The 16,883-nt window shown below is 32.3% G+C and overlaps 1 protein-coding gene and 1 pseudogene across 9 annotated transcripts in view; one reads left to right on the top strand and one right to left on the bottom strand.

The window, feature by feature from the left end:
* The window catches only part of Tcf12 (transcription factor 12), a 351,984-nt gene that overhangs the window by 211,531 nt on the left and 123,570 nt on the right, over positions 1–16,883 (bottom strand). For 8 of the 9 annotated variants that reach the window (XM_076850834.2, XM_076850837.2, XM_076850836.2 and 5 more), the window contains exon 4: positions 11,260–11,333. In XM_076850834.2, coding sequence (XP_076706949.1) covers positions 11,260–11,333 — 74 coding nt within the window. Of the gene's footprint in view, positions 1–3,493; positions 3,556–11,259; positions 11,334–16,883 lie in introns of those variants that run through there. The other variant, XM_076850843.2, reaches the window with a different exon arrangement.
* LOC143396216 (U2 spliceosomal RNA) lies at positions 7,646–7,795 on the top strand (annotated as a pseudogene).

Genomic DNA, 16,883 nt, shown 5'->3' with positions numbered 1-16,883 from the left:
TTAATGATAAATAATAAAAATAAATATAATAATAATAATAATAAAGCAAACCACCATAGGCCTGTTTTTAAGAGCAACACCTTGAATATCCTTCAGGAAGGACTTGAGAAGGCAGCATTCTTACCAGAGAAGACAGCACCATGCAAATTATTGACCTAAAGGCCTTCTAGGGAAACTAGATATGAAGGAATAAGACAATGATATTGATGATCCTGATTCTGTATAGGCTTAATCTCATGTGTGTGCTTGTATCACAGTTTTAAGCAAAGTTTAAAAGTAAAAAGTAATGTATTTTATACTGGCAAAGATGTGGGAAAAAAGGAACATTGAGGCACTGTTGATGGGAATGTAAATTAGTACAGCTACTATGGAAAACAATGTGAAGTGTCCAAAACACTAAAAATAGAACTACCATATGATCCAGCCTGACTACTTCTGGTTATATGTCTGCAGGACATGAAGTCAGCATACAAGAGAGATACCTGCATACCCATGCTTATTGCAGCACCACTCACAATAGTCAAGATATGAAATCTGCCTAGATGCTCATCAACAGAAGAATGGATTTTAAAATATGGTATATATGCACAATATTTACTCATCCACAAAGAAGAATGAAATCTCCATCATTTACAGGAAAATGAATAAAACTGGAGGATCTCATGTTGACTGAAATTAGACACAGAAAAGACAGGCATCACGTGTTTTTTCTCATATGTGGAAACTTAAAAAAAAAAAAAAAATACAGAAACAAAAACCAAAAAAACCCTGAAAGTGTTAAGAGAGTAGTAGAGAGAGTATTAGGGACTGGGAAAAAGAGATAGAAAGGAGGGCAGACAGGAGGGCTGGGGTTGTGGCTCAGTGATAAAGTGCTTGCCTAGCATATGTGAGGCACTGGGTTCGATCCTCAGCATCACATATAAATAAATAAAATAAAGGTACTGTATCTACCTACAACTAAAAAAAAAAAAATTAAAGTTAAAAGGGAGGGGTATCAACATGTGATATATGTATGTACGAAAATGCCATAGTGAAATAATTTATATAATTAATATTAATATTTTAATTATAAATTGTAAATAAAATGCTTATAAGATGAAGACATAAAGATAATATTTTTGTACAATTATACAATGTTTTAAGCTAAGTGTTATTAGTAAAGAGCAAAAAGGTTTTTTAAAGTTTATTACATGAAAAAGTATAGTAAGCTCAAGTCAATTTATTGCTGAAGAAAAACAAATTTTATAAATTGTTGTTACCTAAGTATATAATGTGTTGAAAGTCTAAACGTCTCAGTCCTTTACATTCACTCACCACTCCCTCACTGATTGACTTCACCCCCAAGTATCTACAAGTCCTGTATGGGGCACCGGAAGACGGACTATTTACATTTTCTACTATATTTTTTATTGTACTTTTTCTATTATTAAATATGTTTTAATAAACAAATTTTTGCCATTGTGTACCCTTGCCTACAATATTCAGTACTGTATTATGGAGTCTAGGAACAATCAATGGGCTATTCCACATAGCCTCAGTGTGTAGCTGGCTATCCCATCGAGTCTTGTGTAAGTATATTCTATGACGTTTACACAATGATGAAATCACCTAACAACACATTTCTTTTTAAAACATGCCCCCGCCATTGAGCTATGCATTATTGTATTTGACACAGGACAGCTGGTACTTTATTGCTTAATCACAAATAAATTCAGAATAATTTCCTAAACACCAAAGAATATATTCTGCTCCATATACAAAGCACCATACTAATTATGATACAAAATTACATTAAAATTATTTCATTTGATAACATGAAGATTTAAGAATGAGTTCAATATGTCAAAGAGAAACATTTCAAGCTTGTTATAATCTAATAAAATTATCAGAGAATATGACAAGAAAAGTAATTACATAAAGAACTAAAATGTATTGATCATGCTAAGCCTCTGACATACATATGCTCATTTGAATTTCATAACTACCTTGTGGGATACATATTCTTTTAAAAAGATTTGAGGAACTGAAAATGTACGAATCTTTATTCTGTCATAAAGTACATTCTAAGAATCTAAGTTGCCCCATTACGTTTTCCCAATAATGTCCAAATTCCTAAAATCTGTAATGCAATAAACTTTTGTGATAGCTTTAATTTCATAAATGAAATCTACTTTTTCTAAATTATAGAACTTCTTGTTGGGCATTCAAATTCACGATATGATTTTAAAAGAGAATGAACATGTACCTTTTCATGAGACTGGTGGTAAAAAGAGGAATACACACCTATAGATTCCAGATATGTGCTACTTATTTTTTAAAACTTCCTCTAGTTTATTTCCACATACTCCTCATGAGACCAATCTCTTAGTAGATGAGAAATGAGAGACTCAAAAATTAATTTATGCAAGTTAAATATAAGGAAAAAACCTGGAAGCAAATCTATCTGATTCATTCAATGGCTTGTGTCTTGTGTTTGTTTTGCTTTACATATAAAATGTGGACAGTATTCTTATAAGAAATGTTGGTAGTATCACCATCTTAATATTCCTAGAGTATCTTTCCATAAAGTCCTGGACAAATAAGAATAACAACTACTTCGGTGACTTTTTATGCCTTTCTGGTAAGGCATATCTCTGAGCCTCATGTCTAAAATGAAGATTTCTCAATGACTTGGTATAAAGATCAATGAAGGCAACACAAGAAAGTGAACTCTGTATATGGTGAAAAAGGCTAGTTATAATTATTACTATTAATAAAAATAAGTTAAGTGGGTTTAAAAATACTATTCAGAATCTCCTGCATTTTATTTCCACTGCTAAGAAATCTCAGAAAAATACTAAAGGAATGGTCTTAAAAAAAGGGAGGGAGGGAGGAAGGGAGGGACTGAACTTAAGAATTTACAAGAAGGGACATTAAAAAGATTGAAAGAGTAATGTGATATGATTTCTATTTGTTAGCTTTAAAATTTAAACAATGAGAAAATAAAGAGAGAACTGTAAAGACCAGATAGGTCCTAATACAGATGTATAGGCATACTAAATTAAGTGAAACTCACATTAAGGGGAGAAATGAACTTAAAGGCTCTTTCTGAAAAGATCTAAAATGGAGCATCTCAACAGTTGTTGTCTCTAGGAATAAAGGTGAGACTAAAAAACAATTTTTACTGGAATAAAACAGAACAATGGGTAACCCAGTCAGTTTGTGATTTCTGTGGGCAAGAGATATAAAGGTGCTCTCATCATATCATCATAACCCCGTTTTTCTTATCCAAGAACTTACAGATTACAGAGATTACAGTTTACAGGTAGGTGCTGTTTTGAATACCACCAAGAGTAACAAATACGTACTCTCATGGGTTTATTTAAACCTAACTTTAAAATACACCCTTTTATTACCCATAGTTTTCTTCACATTCAGAACATTCTGAAGGAGCAGTTACATAACAAAACAGAGATTAATGGGAACATAGATGCAATATATAGAAAACACTTACTTTAAGTCTCTGTCCCTTCTGTCTTGCTTTGCTATTTAACTGCTTCATCTCGTGTTTTGTACCTGAGATCAAGAGGCATAAAATACTATTTCAAAATTTGTGTGTCCTTTCTAATTATTCCATTTGAACTCCTAGTAGCTACAAAAACTATACCTTTTTCCCCTTCAGAAATAAAACATTAGCAAATAAACAATCTGGAGAAAATACCTATGCTACATTAAAGGTATCCTAAACTTAATTACCCGTGAATACTGACAAATAAGGGACAATAAAAGCAATTTTTTATTCATATGATTAGATTTTCCCACTTGTAAATAAATTTTATTTATCAAAATCAAATGATCTGATATTTGTTTAAATAACCATATCTACTTGCCACAGTCTTAAAAAAAATGGAAATTTAATTCAGGTATCCTCTTTCTGTGGGAGTAGTGAATCTAAATGATTTTATATCTTTCCCAGTCACCTAGTATGGGGGGGGAGGGCCAACTTTCATTTTCCTACTTTGTGAGATTTTTTTGCTTTCTATTCCTTTATAATCTGGCTCCTATCATCCTAATCTAAGTTTAGTTCAACACAAATGGATTTATGTAATTAACCTTTCTGCATTGTCCTATAATTTGTCATTCTTTTATTTTGCATCCATGCTTCATTCATTCATTCCCTGAATAAAAGTCTATTTTTAATTAGCTACCTACTCCCTGAAGGATAGGCCAATTTCTTTTAGAGAAAGGCTACTAGTCTCATAACATTCATGGACAGAATGAGTTGACTTACTCTATACTGAGGTTAGTCACTGGAGGCCTTTGTCCTTGAGTCCCTCTTATTGTACCTTTTCAGAAAGTTGTCTTTCTTTCCCCTCTATTCACCCAAATGTCCACTGTCTTATCTAGTAACTCTTTTCTGACAACTCAAAGCACTCTCTCCCCCACCTCAAATACCAATGACATTATTTTGGGAATTCATTATTCGCTACATATAATAGCTCTTCCATTGCTATCTTAGAAGAATTTAAGCTTTAAAGTGTAACTCCTTTGGTAAATATGACTTTTTTCTAAGCATATTTCCTGAACTCCAAAATATGTATGTATTTCTTTACCTTTAATATTTCAAAAACTGAATACATTTAATAATCTCAGAATCTTAAAATTGGGGAAGCAAAAATTTCTTAAAAGCAGACACTTATTAATATCCTTATTTGTAAGGGAGGTTCTCATACCACTGCGCTCCAATGGGAGAGGAAAACATATTCCTTCTGCCCTAGAAATTCCGATGGCCTCTGCTGTCAAATGTAAAGGAACTACTCAACTGGTCAATCCAAAATTCCAGCCAGTATAATCCTTACTGAGGTCAGAATGACCTCTGTATGTTTTATAGATAGTATATGAAGGAAGCCAAGGCTCTATTATCCCATATCTAGCTCTCTATCTACAAACTATGGAGTGGCTCTTGGCAAAGCTCTTGCACATGATGAAAAGATATTGAATACCTGCTAAGAAAGGAAGGAGCACTAAGCAAAATTAAAGTTCCCTTTAGCCACATGTGGCAGAAATGTCCAGGAAATGCAAGACAAACAACATTCATCTCATCCAGATAACCTTACACACTTAATTTTAGTCTCCACAGAATCTGAAAACAAAAAATAAAACTAAAGTAAGAATATAGTTTTCTTCATCCCAAGTTCCCAATGCAGGGCTTTCTATACAAAATTTAGAATACTGGACCAACTCCAAAGTCTTTCTAACCTCGCATTTTCATTTTCTACCTGATCTGGTCTATCAGGTTGCCGTCCATGTGTGTTCCTGATAAATGTTCTGTGAAGCAACCGCGGCTGGTGCTGTCTAAATAAGCTGAACCCTGGCATCCTTTCATTGCTGAAGGTAGCGGAAGTCACAGCAAGTATTAAAATGAAAGGCCTCAAAATATATCTACTTATTTAAAATCCTTTTGTGCTGAGTCATATACATCAGCTAAATGAAGTATTTTAAAGCCAATTCATTACCATGTCACTGGCAGTTTCTCCTTCTTTGCTAACAGGCATAAGTCCAGAATTGTAGTGAAATAATTAGTATCCATGACATTTCTATCAATGGATAGGCATGGGGTGGGGGTGGGCATTGGGCTAAACAGAAATAACTTGGTCAGAGCCAAAAAGGGAAGAATTAGGAATACCAGAAATAGACATTGATTCTCCATCAATCAGCTGGGTCAATTTTAACGCTTAGTCTTTAAATTTTATTTTACCTCACAATACACTATACTTGCTAGGAAAATTTTTCTATCATATTATTCCCCATATCCTCTTTCACCAGCAGCAGATCCTCTTCTTTTTTTCACCTTTCTCCTCTCCCACTCCTTCAGAATATGGCAGACTATTTAGGCCAGTTCTTTGACTTGGGAGCTACTAAGGTAAGAATATTAAAATACACTAGCATAATATTCAGTGTCTGACTTCTACATCAGAGGCTGTCATTAAATAGTCATACAGCTATCCAGATCTCGTGTATTTTGTGAAACTAGCAAAAATCTCAAACTCTCCAAGTCTTGTTTTCCTCAACTATCATATAAAGGGACTGAGTATAAACAGATAACTAACATCCTTTCATGTTTGAAAACTCTATAATACTGCAAAATGCACAGGGAAGAAAGAGCAAAAATACAAATGACTTTTAATCTGCAAACTTTATCACAAAAAGAAAATGAATGCCAATTCCTGATCCCTGATGGCACCTATAAATATGATCCCTGAGTACTTTACTACCAGCAAACTGAAGGTTACCTTTTAAATGAAGGAATGAAAAACTTGGTATTTTAGAAAAGAATAACAACAGAAAACTCCTCTTTCTTTAGAGCTTGATCTAGATTAATGGTAACATTGCTAAGAGGGCAGAGAAACTAAGACAACACAGTCCCTTGAAATGTCCATTGACTTAAAAGATCAGACATATCAGGAAATATAGCCATGAAAATGTACATTAAATTATTAGATATTTGTTGATAACAGTGGTAATATTAATAATAAGCAGCTTCCATTTAGTATCAATAAGTGAAATATTTAATAGCTATTATTATATTTCACCTTCACTAAAACTGTACAAGATATGTATAAAATTATCATAATTTTAGAGATAAAAAATTGAAACCCAGAGAGGTAAAGTAACTTCTCTAAGATCACATAAAAGTATCCATTACCTTTGATCTTAAATGAAATTCTTTTCTAAGTAGAATCACCATAGGGTCAACAATGCATAAACATGGACAAATGTCTTACTACCATCAATATTACTATCATCTACATCAAACTTCATCATCTTAAGTCAATTTTAAAGTTTTCCTTCCTTAATCTCCAAATCCAATTACCCTAGTAAATATAATCATTATTCCCCAATTTGATTATAGTCAGCAAACACATATACAGCTCACATTATGTATAAAACATCATATCAGGCAGACACAAAAACTTTTACATCAAAGTTGAATAGCAAGACGTTTTTGCTTCCCCCCAAAAAAGAAGTGAGCAATTGTATGGGAAGAAAAATTGATTTTATTTATGTCCTTTATAGATCTAAAGAAATTAAAGTATATTAAGTAAGACTAATTGAGCAAATAATTCTCAGTCATTACACTTAAAATATAGTATATCTGCAAATGTACTCATTTCATTTACAGTTATGTAATTGTTATATATAGATCTAACAAATTTTGAGAAACAGTTTTAAAACCAACACTCGCATAGCACTATGTACCAGACACTGATCTAAGCACTTTATGTATATTGATTGTTTCATTTAACACTCAAAACAACCTTATGAAGTAGGTATCATTATGCCATTTCACAGATAAATATACTAAAGTACAGTGGACTTAAATAACTTGTCAGAATCACCCTGGTATCAAGAGGGAGAAAAATCTGAATCTAGAATAAGTCATCATTTCTTTATAGTAAAAAAAAAAGAAAAGAAAAGAAAAAAGAAAAATTATGCTATATTTGGCTTTTATACCTGGTACAATAGCAAATATAGAAAGCATTTCTTTGCACTAAAGGATAAGAAAGGGAGGGGACAAACTCATCAAATAAATTTCTTTTTGCCCTGTCTATACTACCTTAGACTTAAATTCTTCATTTGTCTCTGATGCTTTACCTTGATCATGATCGCTTCTCAGCCTTTTGGCTAAGATCAAGTGTACCTTGATCATGACTTTTATAAAATTTCTAAAAATTGAAAGTATCTTTCACATTATGATGCTCTTTTCTTCTTTTTATGTGTGTATTTTTGTTCTGCACAAGTAAGCAGGCATTTAAAAGTACAGAAACCAAGACTCAAGGGTAGAAAGATCTAAGGGTAAAATGCAGTGCTCTTTTCCTCTGACTGCCTCAAACACGTCCTGCTTCAAATCCATATTTCCTAAAAAAGCTGAATATGTCTATTATTTCTTCTAAAAATACTTTATATTTCTTGTCTACCTCATAAAATCTCTTCACTAAATGGTTCTGTGTGGATATTTCTAATGACCAGATATTTAACTACCTCTACATCTACACTGTGAGGCTATTTCTGGTGCATTTGGTAAAAAGAGGGATAGCCGCAGCTAACTGGAGAGCTGCTTAAGTGACTTTTCCATGCTCAGAGAAGGGATGTAAGACTAATATACTAAAGGAAAATCTGTGCCTCTTCACTACTTGACTTTTCTAGAGCTCATGTGCACAAGTCTACTATTCTAGAAAAATATCTTAGAATCAGATTTAAATTTAGTATCTATATGGTAAATTTAGGACCCATGTATGGTGCACACAAAGATTTCCTTTGAAAAGCTGTTAAATAAATATTAAATTCAACCTACATGATTTTGTATAGCCCCTTCTATACAACTATGTATATGACATACAGTATTAATAGGGCTCATGTGCCAAATACAGTTTTACATTACTGCAAAAAAATCATTCTTTTTCTCTTATAGCATTGAATTGGGCCAAAAAGTGGGGAAAACAGCAGCTTATATAGTTTAACCCATGTAAATCAAAAGCGTGTGTTTCATAACTCCATCCAAGTACTCTGTAGTTTTTTCAGTATTATTTTTGTATACCAGGCCCTTCAAATTTTATGAAAACTAAAATAACAAAATTTTCTATTCAGTGATGTTAATGAAAATCGAATCAATTTTGACTCAATTTTAAACAATGCAATTTTCTGTAATGGAATGTACAGTCAATACAATGTAATGAAATCTAAATTAATTTTTTCACATGATTTTTGCAAAAGTATTTGTAATTTTGTTAAAGTTTACATTGAGTTAACTATTTTAGTGGTAGTATATCAAAATTTGTTTTTAGCCAACATCTAATATTTATTTCTGAATTTAAAAACCTCAATGTACTAAAATATAAAACAGGAATTTAAAAACCTCAACATGATAAAATAGGCAGAAGAATGAATTACTTTGGACAAATTAGAGTTTTATTAACACGATTATAACCATTTATTCTTAAAATTATGAAAAACATGATGAAGACAGTAAACAGTATCTAATGATGAAACACTAAAAGTTGATAATCTTCCTATAAAAATTAGTCCTGAGGGAAGCTTCAAAAGTAACCATGAGTATCTCTCTGAGGGAGAAGAGTTAAAGGGGGAAGAAAGTTTAAAATTGGATTCAGAAAACAAAACAAGCAAACAAACAATGTGGCTTTTTCATTAGCTCACTAAATCATTTTAGGGTCAGACTATGACCACAATAAAAGGAGGGAAATTGGTGGAAAAGTGGATTTCAGTAGGAACAAAAATAAAGAAGGATAGCACTGGATCATCATCCTATTTGATCACTCAAATAAACAAGGTGAAATACAAATAAGGTTGTACAGTAGGCTGGGAATACCTAAAGACTAATCTTTTTTTTTTTTAATAGAAAACTACTTCACTATATAATCAATTCTAACATTGTACTGCAAATAACCTGTACTCAAAATAATATAATAGGAATAAAAGACAGCATTACACATCTAACCTATAAATCAAATAGCAAGAAGAAAGGCAGAGTTTTCTCTGGATCCCATCTCTGAAGCTAAACTTAATTCCAGGATCACAAGTTACATAAATGTTTAGATACATTATTATATTCTTTTAAAATCCTATATAGTGCTCAAGTAGGAAAACAAAAAACTTTGAGAAGGAAATGAATATCAAATACAAATGCACCATTTAAATTACTCTAAGAAATAACCTATTATTACACAGTAACTCAAGCCTTTAAAAGAAAATATTCTAATATTAATAAATAGCATATTGTCAATTCCCCACCAAATAAAGCTGTTATTTCCAAAATCTAAACAGGAAACCTACCTCTTTCATTCACAATATTATTCAAAGTATCACAAACTTTTAAAGGTGGAAAGAAATGTGTATATCCATCTAGTTAACAATCCCCAATAATAATAATGTGTCCAAGATTAAATTTTGGTTAGTTAATAGTGATGTCAACAGTAAAATCCAAGTCTTCAGATAGGCAGCACAGGGCTCTTTACACTGCAGTGTAGATTTCTCAGCCACTGATTCCCAAAGGAAAAACTTAAAATCCTATGTTTTGCAGTCTCTAAGATTCCACATAACTAATCCAGTTCTTCACAAAGTATTTAAATAAAACATACTATGACCAAATACAACAGCAAAACCTCATTATTTTAAGAAGTACTTTAACAGAGCATTTTCAATGCAAAAGGCTATAATCCATTCTGAGACTATGAACTCCAATCACACATTCAGTTTTACTTCTATTTAAACCAATTCACTTCAAGGGCTAAGAACTGATAAATTTTATTCCTGTTTATCTTCTCTTGGTTAATTCTGAGAGAAATAAGAAATAGTTCATTATTCATTTAAATATGGCCTTTTGGGAAATTATCTCTTAAACTCACCAGTTTACTAGTGAGTCTGGGAACATAGTCATAATTTCATTGCAATTCTTTGATCTAATTTTTCATTTTCCTTTTTTTTTTTTTTTTTTTGAGATTTCTGTTTGTTTCTGTAAAAAAGGTTCTAATCTTTGAACTTTCTGTATGTAGAACAGTATTAGCTTGGTCTTATTTTCTCCTAATTGTCAACCAAAAAATGTCGTCTCTGTTTTGATATCTTTCTAAGAAATGGGACTGTATAGTTCCTCACAGAAATAGCTGGTGGCAAGTAGAATAAGACTAGAAGAGGAGAGGCTGAAAGCCTGTGCTCTGAAAGCTAATGCCATTTCTCAAATCAAATTAGCACAAAGAAACATGACTATATAAATACAATGAGGCACTCTGAGCTCCTCTAGATTTCATGAGGAGTACTGCAGGCAAGTTCAAATACAGAAATAACACAAAATACAATAAATCCCCAAAGTATGACAGTTTTTAATAAGAATTAAGTCTATAGTGAAGTGACTGAGTAGTCTATCTTCATGAAAATAAATTATCTTCATTTATCTAAGAGTTCACATAGCAAAGAAATTACTTATTCAAATTATCTTTACCTTTCTACTCAAGAATTAATAAGAGCCAGCCTGGTAGTGCATGCCTGTAATCCCAGCTAATAAGGAGGCTGAGGCAGGAGAACCACAAGATCAAGGTCATCCTCAGCAATTTATTGAAACCACGTCTCAAAATTTAAAAAAAAAAAAAAAAAAAAAAAACAACTAGGGATACAGTTCAGTGAACTAGTGCTTGCCTAAGCACCTACAAGCCTCTGGGTGTTCAAACCCCAGTATCGCCCCAAAATAGAGTCAATAAGAAAACTTACTCTAGATGAGTCATAGGAGGGGCTTGGTTGACCACCTGTTCCCCAAGATGTTGTACCTCCACGTTCATCCATACCTAAGGAAAGAAAAAAGTAAAATATATAAATCCAAAAAAAAAATATTTTGGTGGATGTTTTTGTATGGTATAGCAGAGATTAATTCACATTCAGTAAGTATACTTGCATTTTTATGGAACTAGCTGAATATCAATCCTTGCCCTAGGAATCTGAAGAAGATGTTACTTCAGAGTTCCTTCATCACTATTCCAGTATTCTCTAAGCAATACCCTATGTAATTATGGAATTTCAGAACTAAAATATTTCTTTGGATATTTTAACATTCTAGACTTCTCCATTTCTGTTCCCATCCACTCATACTCCTATGAGTAGATTCTAAACTTCTTCTAGCTTAGTGCCTACATGAAAATATGAAACTTTAGTTCCTAAACCACAAAAATATGAATGAAGCAAGTCAAACAAATATCAATTTTATAAAATTGATTTCTATCAGATCAGTGATCAGATATTCCTTACTAGAGATATCAAATTAAGGCAAACTATATCAAACCATATCAAATCAACATTAATTATATCAAAACTAATCAAAACATGACAACTTACCCTAGTAATTTTGTTGGTAACACTTTAACGTTCTCTAAAATTACACACAATCTAATTCCAAAAAAGCAGAACCACTTTGTGAGAAAGGATCAGTGACCATCACTAAAAAACCAATTCTTTGTTTCTTAATGCACCTTCTGAAGCTTGGGTTCCTTTATTTTACCTCCCCATCAGTCCCCAGATGAAGTTGGAGGAATTGAAGATCTCCTAACTTGATACTTCTGCCTTTTCTTTTTTGATAATTCTAGTCTTTCATATCCAGTCTTTCATATAGTTGATTCCTAGGAGGGTATATTCCCTAATCCCAAATTGAGCTTTTTACTAAGATAAATATAAAACACTGGCTTTGCTTCATTTGTGCATGTGAAAATCAAGGTGTTACAATGACAATACTCTAGTAAATTTATTTAGGCCCTCTTTCTCTTTCAGAACATTCCTGGAAAGCCTCTGCAATTTAGGTGAAATTGTGGTGTATGGTAAATAAAATGCCACAATCTCTCTGGTAACTTGCCATGGTTCCCAAAGTTCTTTTATAGGACAGAATTATCAAATGAAGGGATGGGTAACAAAATTGTGGCTCAGCGGTAGAGCGCGCGCCTAACACATGTGAGGCGCTGGGTTCAATCCTCAGCACCACATAAAAATAAATGAATGAATGAATAGAAATAAAGATATTGCGTCCAACTACAACATTAAAAAATGAAATAAAATAAAAATAACAGGGAAAGGGGGTGAGAGTTTCCAAAGCAAAGCATCCTAATTAATAAGAATTCAGTTCTTAGAACTCTATTCTTTTTTATGTCTATACTTCTTGTAGCAAGTGATTTAAAAAAAAAAAAAAAAAACAAGAACTGTTAAAACATGTTAAAGAGTTAAAGAGAAAACATAGTGTTCATACAGTAGTTCTCTATGTCCAAGGTTTCACTTACCCTGGCAAACTACAATTTCAAAATAGTAAATGGAAAATTCTACAATAAACAATTAACTTTTAATAACTTTTATTACAAATATATCTATTATAATTGCTCTATTTTATTATTGGTTACTGTAATCTTTCACTGTGCCCAACTTAAAAATTCAACCCTCTCATAGGTTTTATGTAAATGGAAAATAAGTGTGTACAGAATTTGGCCTTGGAATAATGTATCCTCTGTAGATAAAGGTGATTTGTGTATAGATAATATTCCTGGTACAATTTCAAGTAAACCAGAATATTTGAAAACAGAAATTATGTATAAAAATTTAGAATGTTCTGTTCATTTTGGGAGAAACTTTCTTATTAAAGTTTCAAATTTTAAGAAAGCATCTACTAACTTGGAAAGTGTCATGTAAAAAACACTTTGTGATCATCTTTCCAGTATCACCGGTTACCTATGAACTATGTACCAAACATTTTCAGTGTAACCAACACTACAGAGTGGCAGATAGAATTCCTATAAGACCCAATCAAAAAACAAAAGCTTCTATTTACCTACAAAACTATTTACCTACATTATAATGGAACATGAAACTGCAACTAATTTTATGAAAATTATATGCAAAAACACCACACTTTCATTGATTGTATAATGAAAACTTATTTTGATTAGTCCCATTCTAATGAAAACAATCAGACCACAATTGATTCTTTGTATGACTGAATTTTCTTATAGCATGATTAATATGAGACTTCCACGTTATGTTGAATACATTTTGTGAAAGAAAATACAGAAAAGATGGGTGCTAGCAACAGATAAATCTCAGGCAAAATTTAAAAGAGATGAAATTCTCTGAAACCATATACTCTTTTTATTAAGTGGCACTAATTCCTTCCACAGAGAAACATGAACATTAATTAAATAAAATAGTTATTAATTAGGTAATTGAGCCAACAGCTAAAGAACACTACATATCACTGCTCTTGGATGTGGCAAAGGGTTTAAAGGATGCTATAAAATAACAAAGATCTGGCTAGGTTTTAAAGTCAGAGCTCTGTACTTTTATTGTTAACATTCAGACTCCAAGTAAATGGTCGTGGCTGGCACTGACAAAGACACGAGTCATCTTTTTGTATCAATGACTCTTTTTTACTGAAGACAACAGATGTATAAACACAGAAATATGACAGGAATAATAAAGCGTTGAAAGCTTTAGCCTAAGACCAAGGTAAGTAGAAGAAAGAAACTGAACATAGAAGATGAACTTCTTAACATAGATATTATACAAATCAGTCAAAATCTAATAAACAAGTAAATACACCACAATTACAAAACAGTGATGAGGAGGGGTAACATTTCTGTTAAGATATATCTGAAAATATATCATTCCCATGTATTTTATTTCATTGTCATGTCTAGTACAGACATGTAAATTAAATAATTTTAGAGAAGTTAGCTCCTTTACAGACTTAAATAACAGATTTAAGAGAAGGCTAAGGCTTAGAAATAACTGAATGATAGACATAATTAGAGTATTGTTAGAACTTTCTGGTAAGTTAATCTGTCCTGTTTCTTTTCTAAAGGATAATCAAGAATTTATATACAAATTTAAATGTTCCTTTCCTTTTAAAATCTTTTATATACAGAATCTCTTAGTACCTGCCTTTCTGAATAAAACCAATTTAAACAAAATCTAAAATGTTTTATTTCACATGCTTCATTTTTAAAAAACTATGCTTACTTTTATTTTGTATTTTCCAATAAAGAACAAACATGGGATTTTAGGCTTCATTTTTTAAGACAATGATTTGTGAATTTAATGAAAGCAATCTGCCTCCTTTAGTAATTAAAAGCAAATCAGAAACTATAAACATACCAATATTTCTCTCAGAGGTTGGGAGAAGGAACAAAAAGTCGAAACTGCATTTTCTAGATGTCAGAAAGTGAGCTAGAACTCTAGCTCAACAGTAGAGTGCTAGCCTATCATGTGTGAGGCACTGGATTCAATCTTCAGCACCACATATAAATAAATAAACAAAACAAAGGTATTTGCCCACCTACAATCAAAAATATTAAAAAGATGTCAGAAAGTAATATTCTTTGAGGACCAGATAGTCTTTGTGTAGCATTAAATTACTCCCTTTTCAATTAAAAAAACACAGATACAGTCTACCTGCTTCTCTTTCACTGCCACCACCACCACTACCACCATTTGTTTTTGAATGAGGACTCTATCTACAGTCAATCATAAAACCATCTCTCAGCTTCAAAACCACTTTTTCCCCCTCGTAGTGCTAAAACAGAGTCCTTCCTAAAGGCTTTTCTAGGTTTTCATCCATCACCAAAAACTGGAAACAGATTCCTTTTAAGGGAAATGATTTTTGTATGCCCTAAACAACTGCTTTTTCCCCAGAGGCCCTACAAACAAAGATTATCAACACTACAGAGTTTAAAGCACTTCAGGGAGACATCACTCAAGATGCAAACAGGTTCAGACAAGACCCACCTAGAGGTAAAAAGGTTTGAAAAAAGGTGCAAAGCTGTTGACACAACAACCCAGTTTCTTCTATGACTTTTCCCTAGAAAATCAAACACTAGGGTAAACAGAGAAGGAAGACTGGAATTGGGAGAGTTTACCAAGCTGAGGAACAATGAAAGGAAGAAAGAGGGAGATAAAAAAGAACAAAGAAAGGAAAGTGGTACATCCCTACAGCAAAGGCAGTGAGAATAGCAAGCCAATATGGCCACAATGCTTAGGCACCATGCATTAGACTCCAGCCCTGTGGAAGAGATACATATGGAGTTGGAAGGAAGAGCATAGGGGTGCCTATACAACTGAATCCCCTCAAACACTGTCTTTTCCAGCAATAAAATTGAGTTTTTTATTCTAGCAAGTAAAACATTCGAAAAATTGCAAACTCCAGCACTGTCACAAATAAGTGAAAAGTAATATACGTTGCAGGATTACCATCTGCTATAGGGAGATTCAATAAATGATTTGATGAAAGAAAACTGTATCTGATAACTGTATCTGATAACCAAAGCTATGAAAGTGTCTGTCTTTGACAGATTCTTTATTCAATTGTTCACTTAGTAAGATATTCCTTTACATAAGATTCAAAGGTTGCAATCAACTTATGTAATATGCATTTAAAAACCTACCACTAACATTTTTCATTGTAGTTTTCAGATTTTAAATACACGTGAAATAATCTATCAATTTGTTCTTCCTGAATTTCACTGCAACACAGGATAAATTAGAATAGCAAGTTCTTTGTTATTATGCTACAATTATTTAAAAAAAACAAAAGGGGAAAAGGCTAGGGAAATATTAATGTCATAGAGGAATTTAAAGATATGCTGCCTCATCTAAGGTATAAAATAGGTTATAAAGCTTTTGTTTTTATTTACAAGAGATTCTGTGCAATAGACTGTCAAATAAAACAATCTAATTTAAAAACAAAACACATGTGAGAAATTAAGTCTGTAAAAAGATTAGAAGGAATCATCCTTTCAGGTCACCTTTTAAAATTCAAGCACATTTTTTGTTTGGCATTGTTGAAAACAAAGATTTACAAATACAAATTCATCGTAAAGTCTTTAGTGACAATATACAGTGGAATATCATAATAAATGTCTCATCAACATCATGGCCAATTTTGAAAATAATCTCCAAAGATATGCTATTGTTAATAACCACATTACTCTGACATAAAGGCCACATAAAGATTTAACTAAACATGAAAATCTAGTGATTTAATTAATAATTTAAAAAAAAGAGGTAAGATGCAGGGCAGTAAGGAAATGTTGGGTCTCTAAGAAAAAAATAAAAACCACCTGATGGGCAACAATTGAAATTAACAAGTTCCCAGAAGACAACTTGAGGATTTTTTTTAATATTTTTTTTTAGTTGTTTTTAGATGGACACAATATCTTTATTTTTACATCGATGTGGTGTTGAGGATGAAACCCAGTGTCTCATGCTTAGGGGAGCACTCTACCACTGAGCCACAACCCTATCCCCCAATTTGGGGATTTTTTTAATAAAAACCATCTAGTGACCTGGTAGAGGATTTGCTCTGTCCAAAG

The sequence above is a fragment of the Callospermophilus lateralis genome, chromosome 3 (genome assembly GCF_048772815.1).
Source record: "Callospermophilus lateralis isolate mCalLat2 chromosome 3, mCalLat2.hap1, whole genome shotgun sequence".
In the NCBI taxonomy this organism is placed as follows: Eukaryota; Metazoa; Chordata; class Mammalia; order Rodentia; family Sciuridae; genus Callospermophilus; species Callospermophilus lateralis.
The sequence above is the reverse complement of the archived record's forward strand: the minus strand, read 5'-3'. Positions and strand labels throughout refer to the sequence as shown.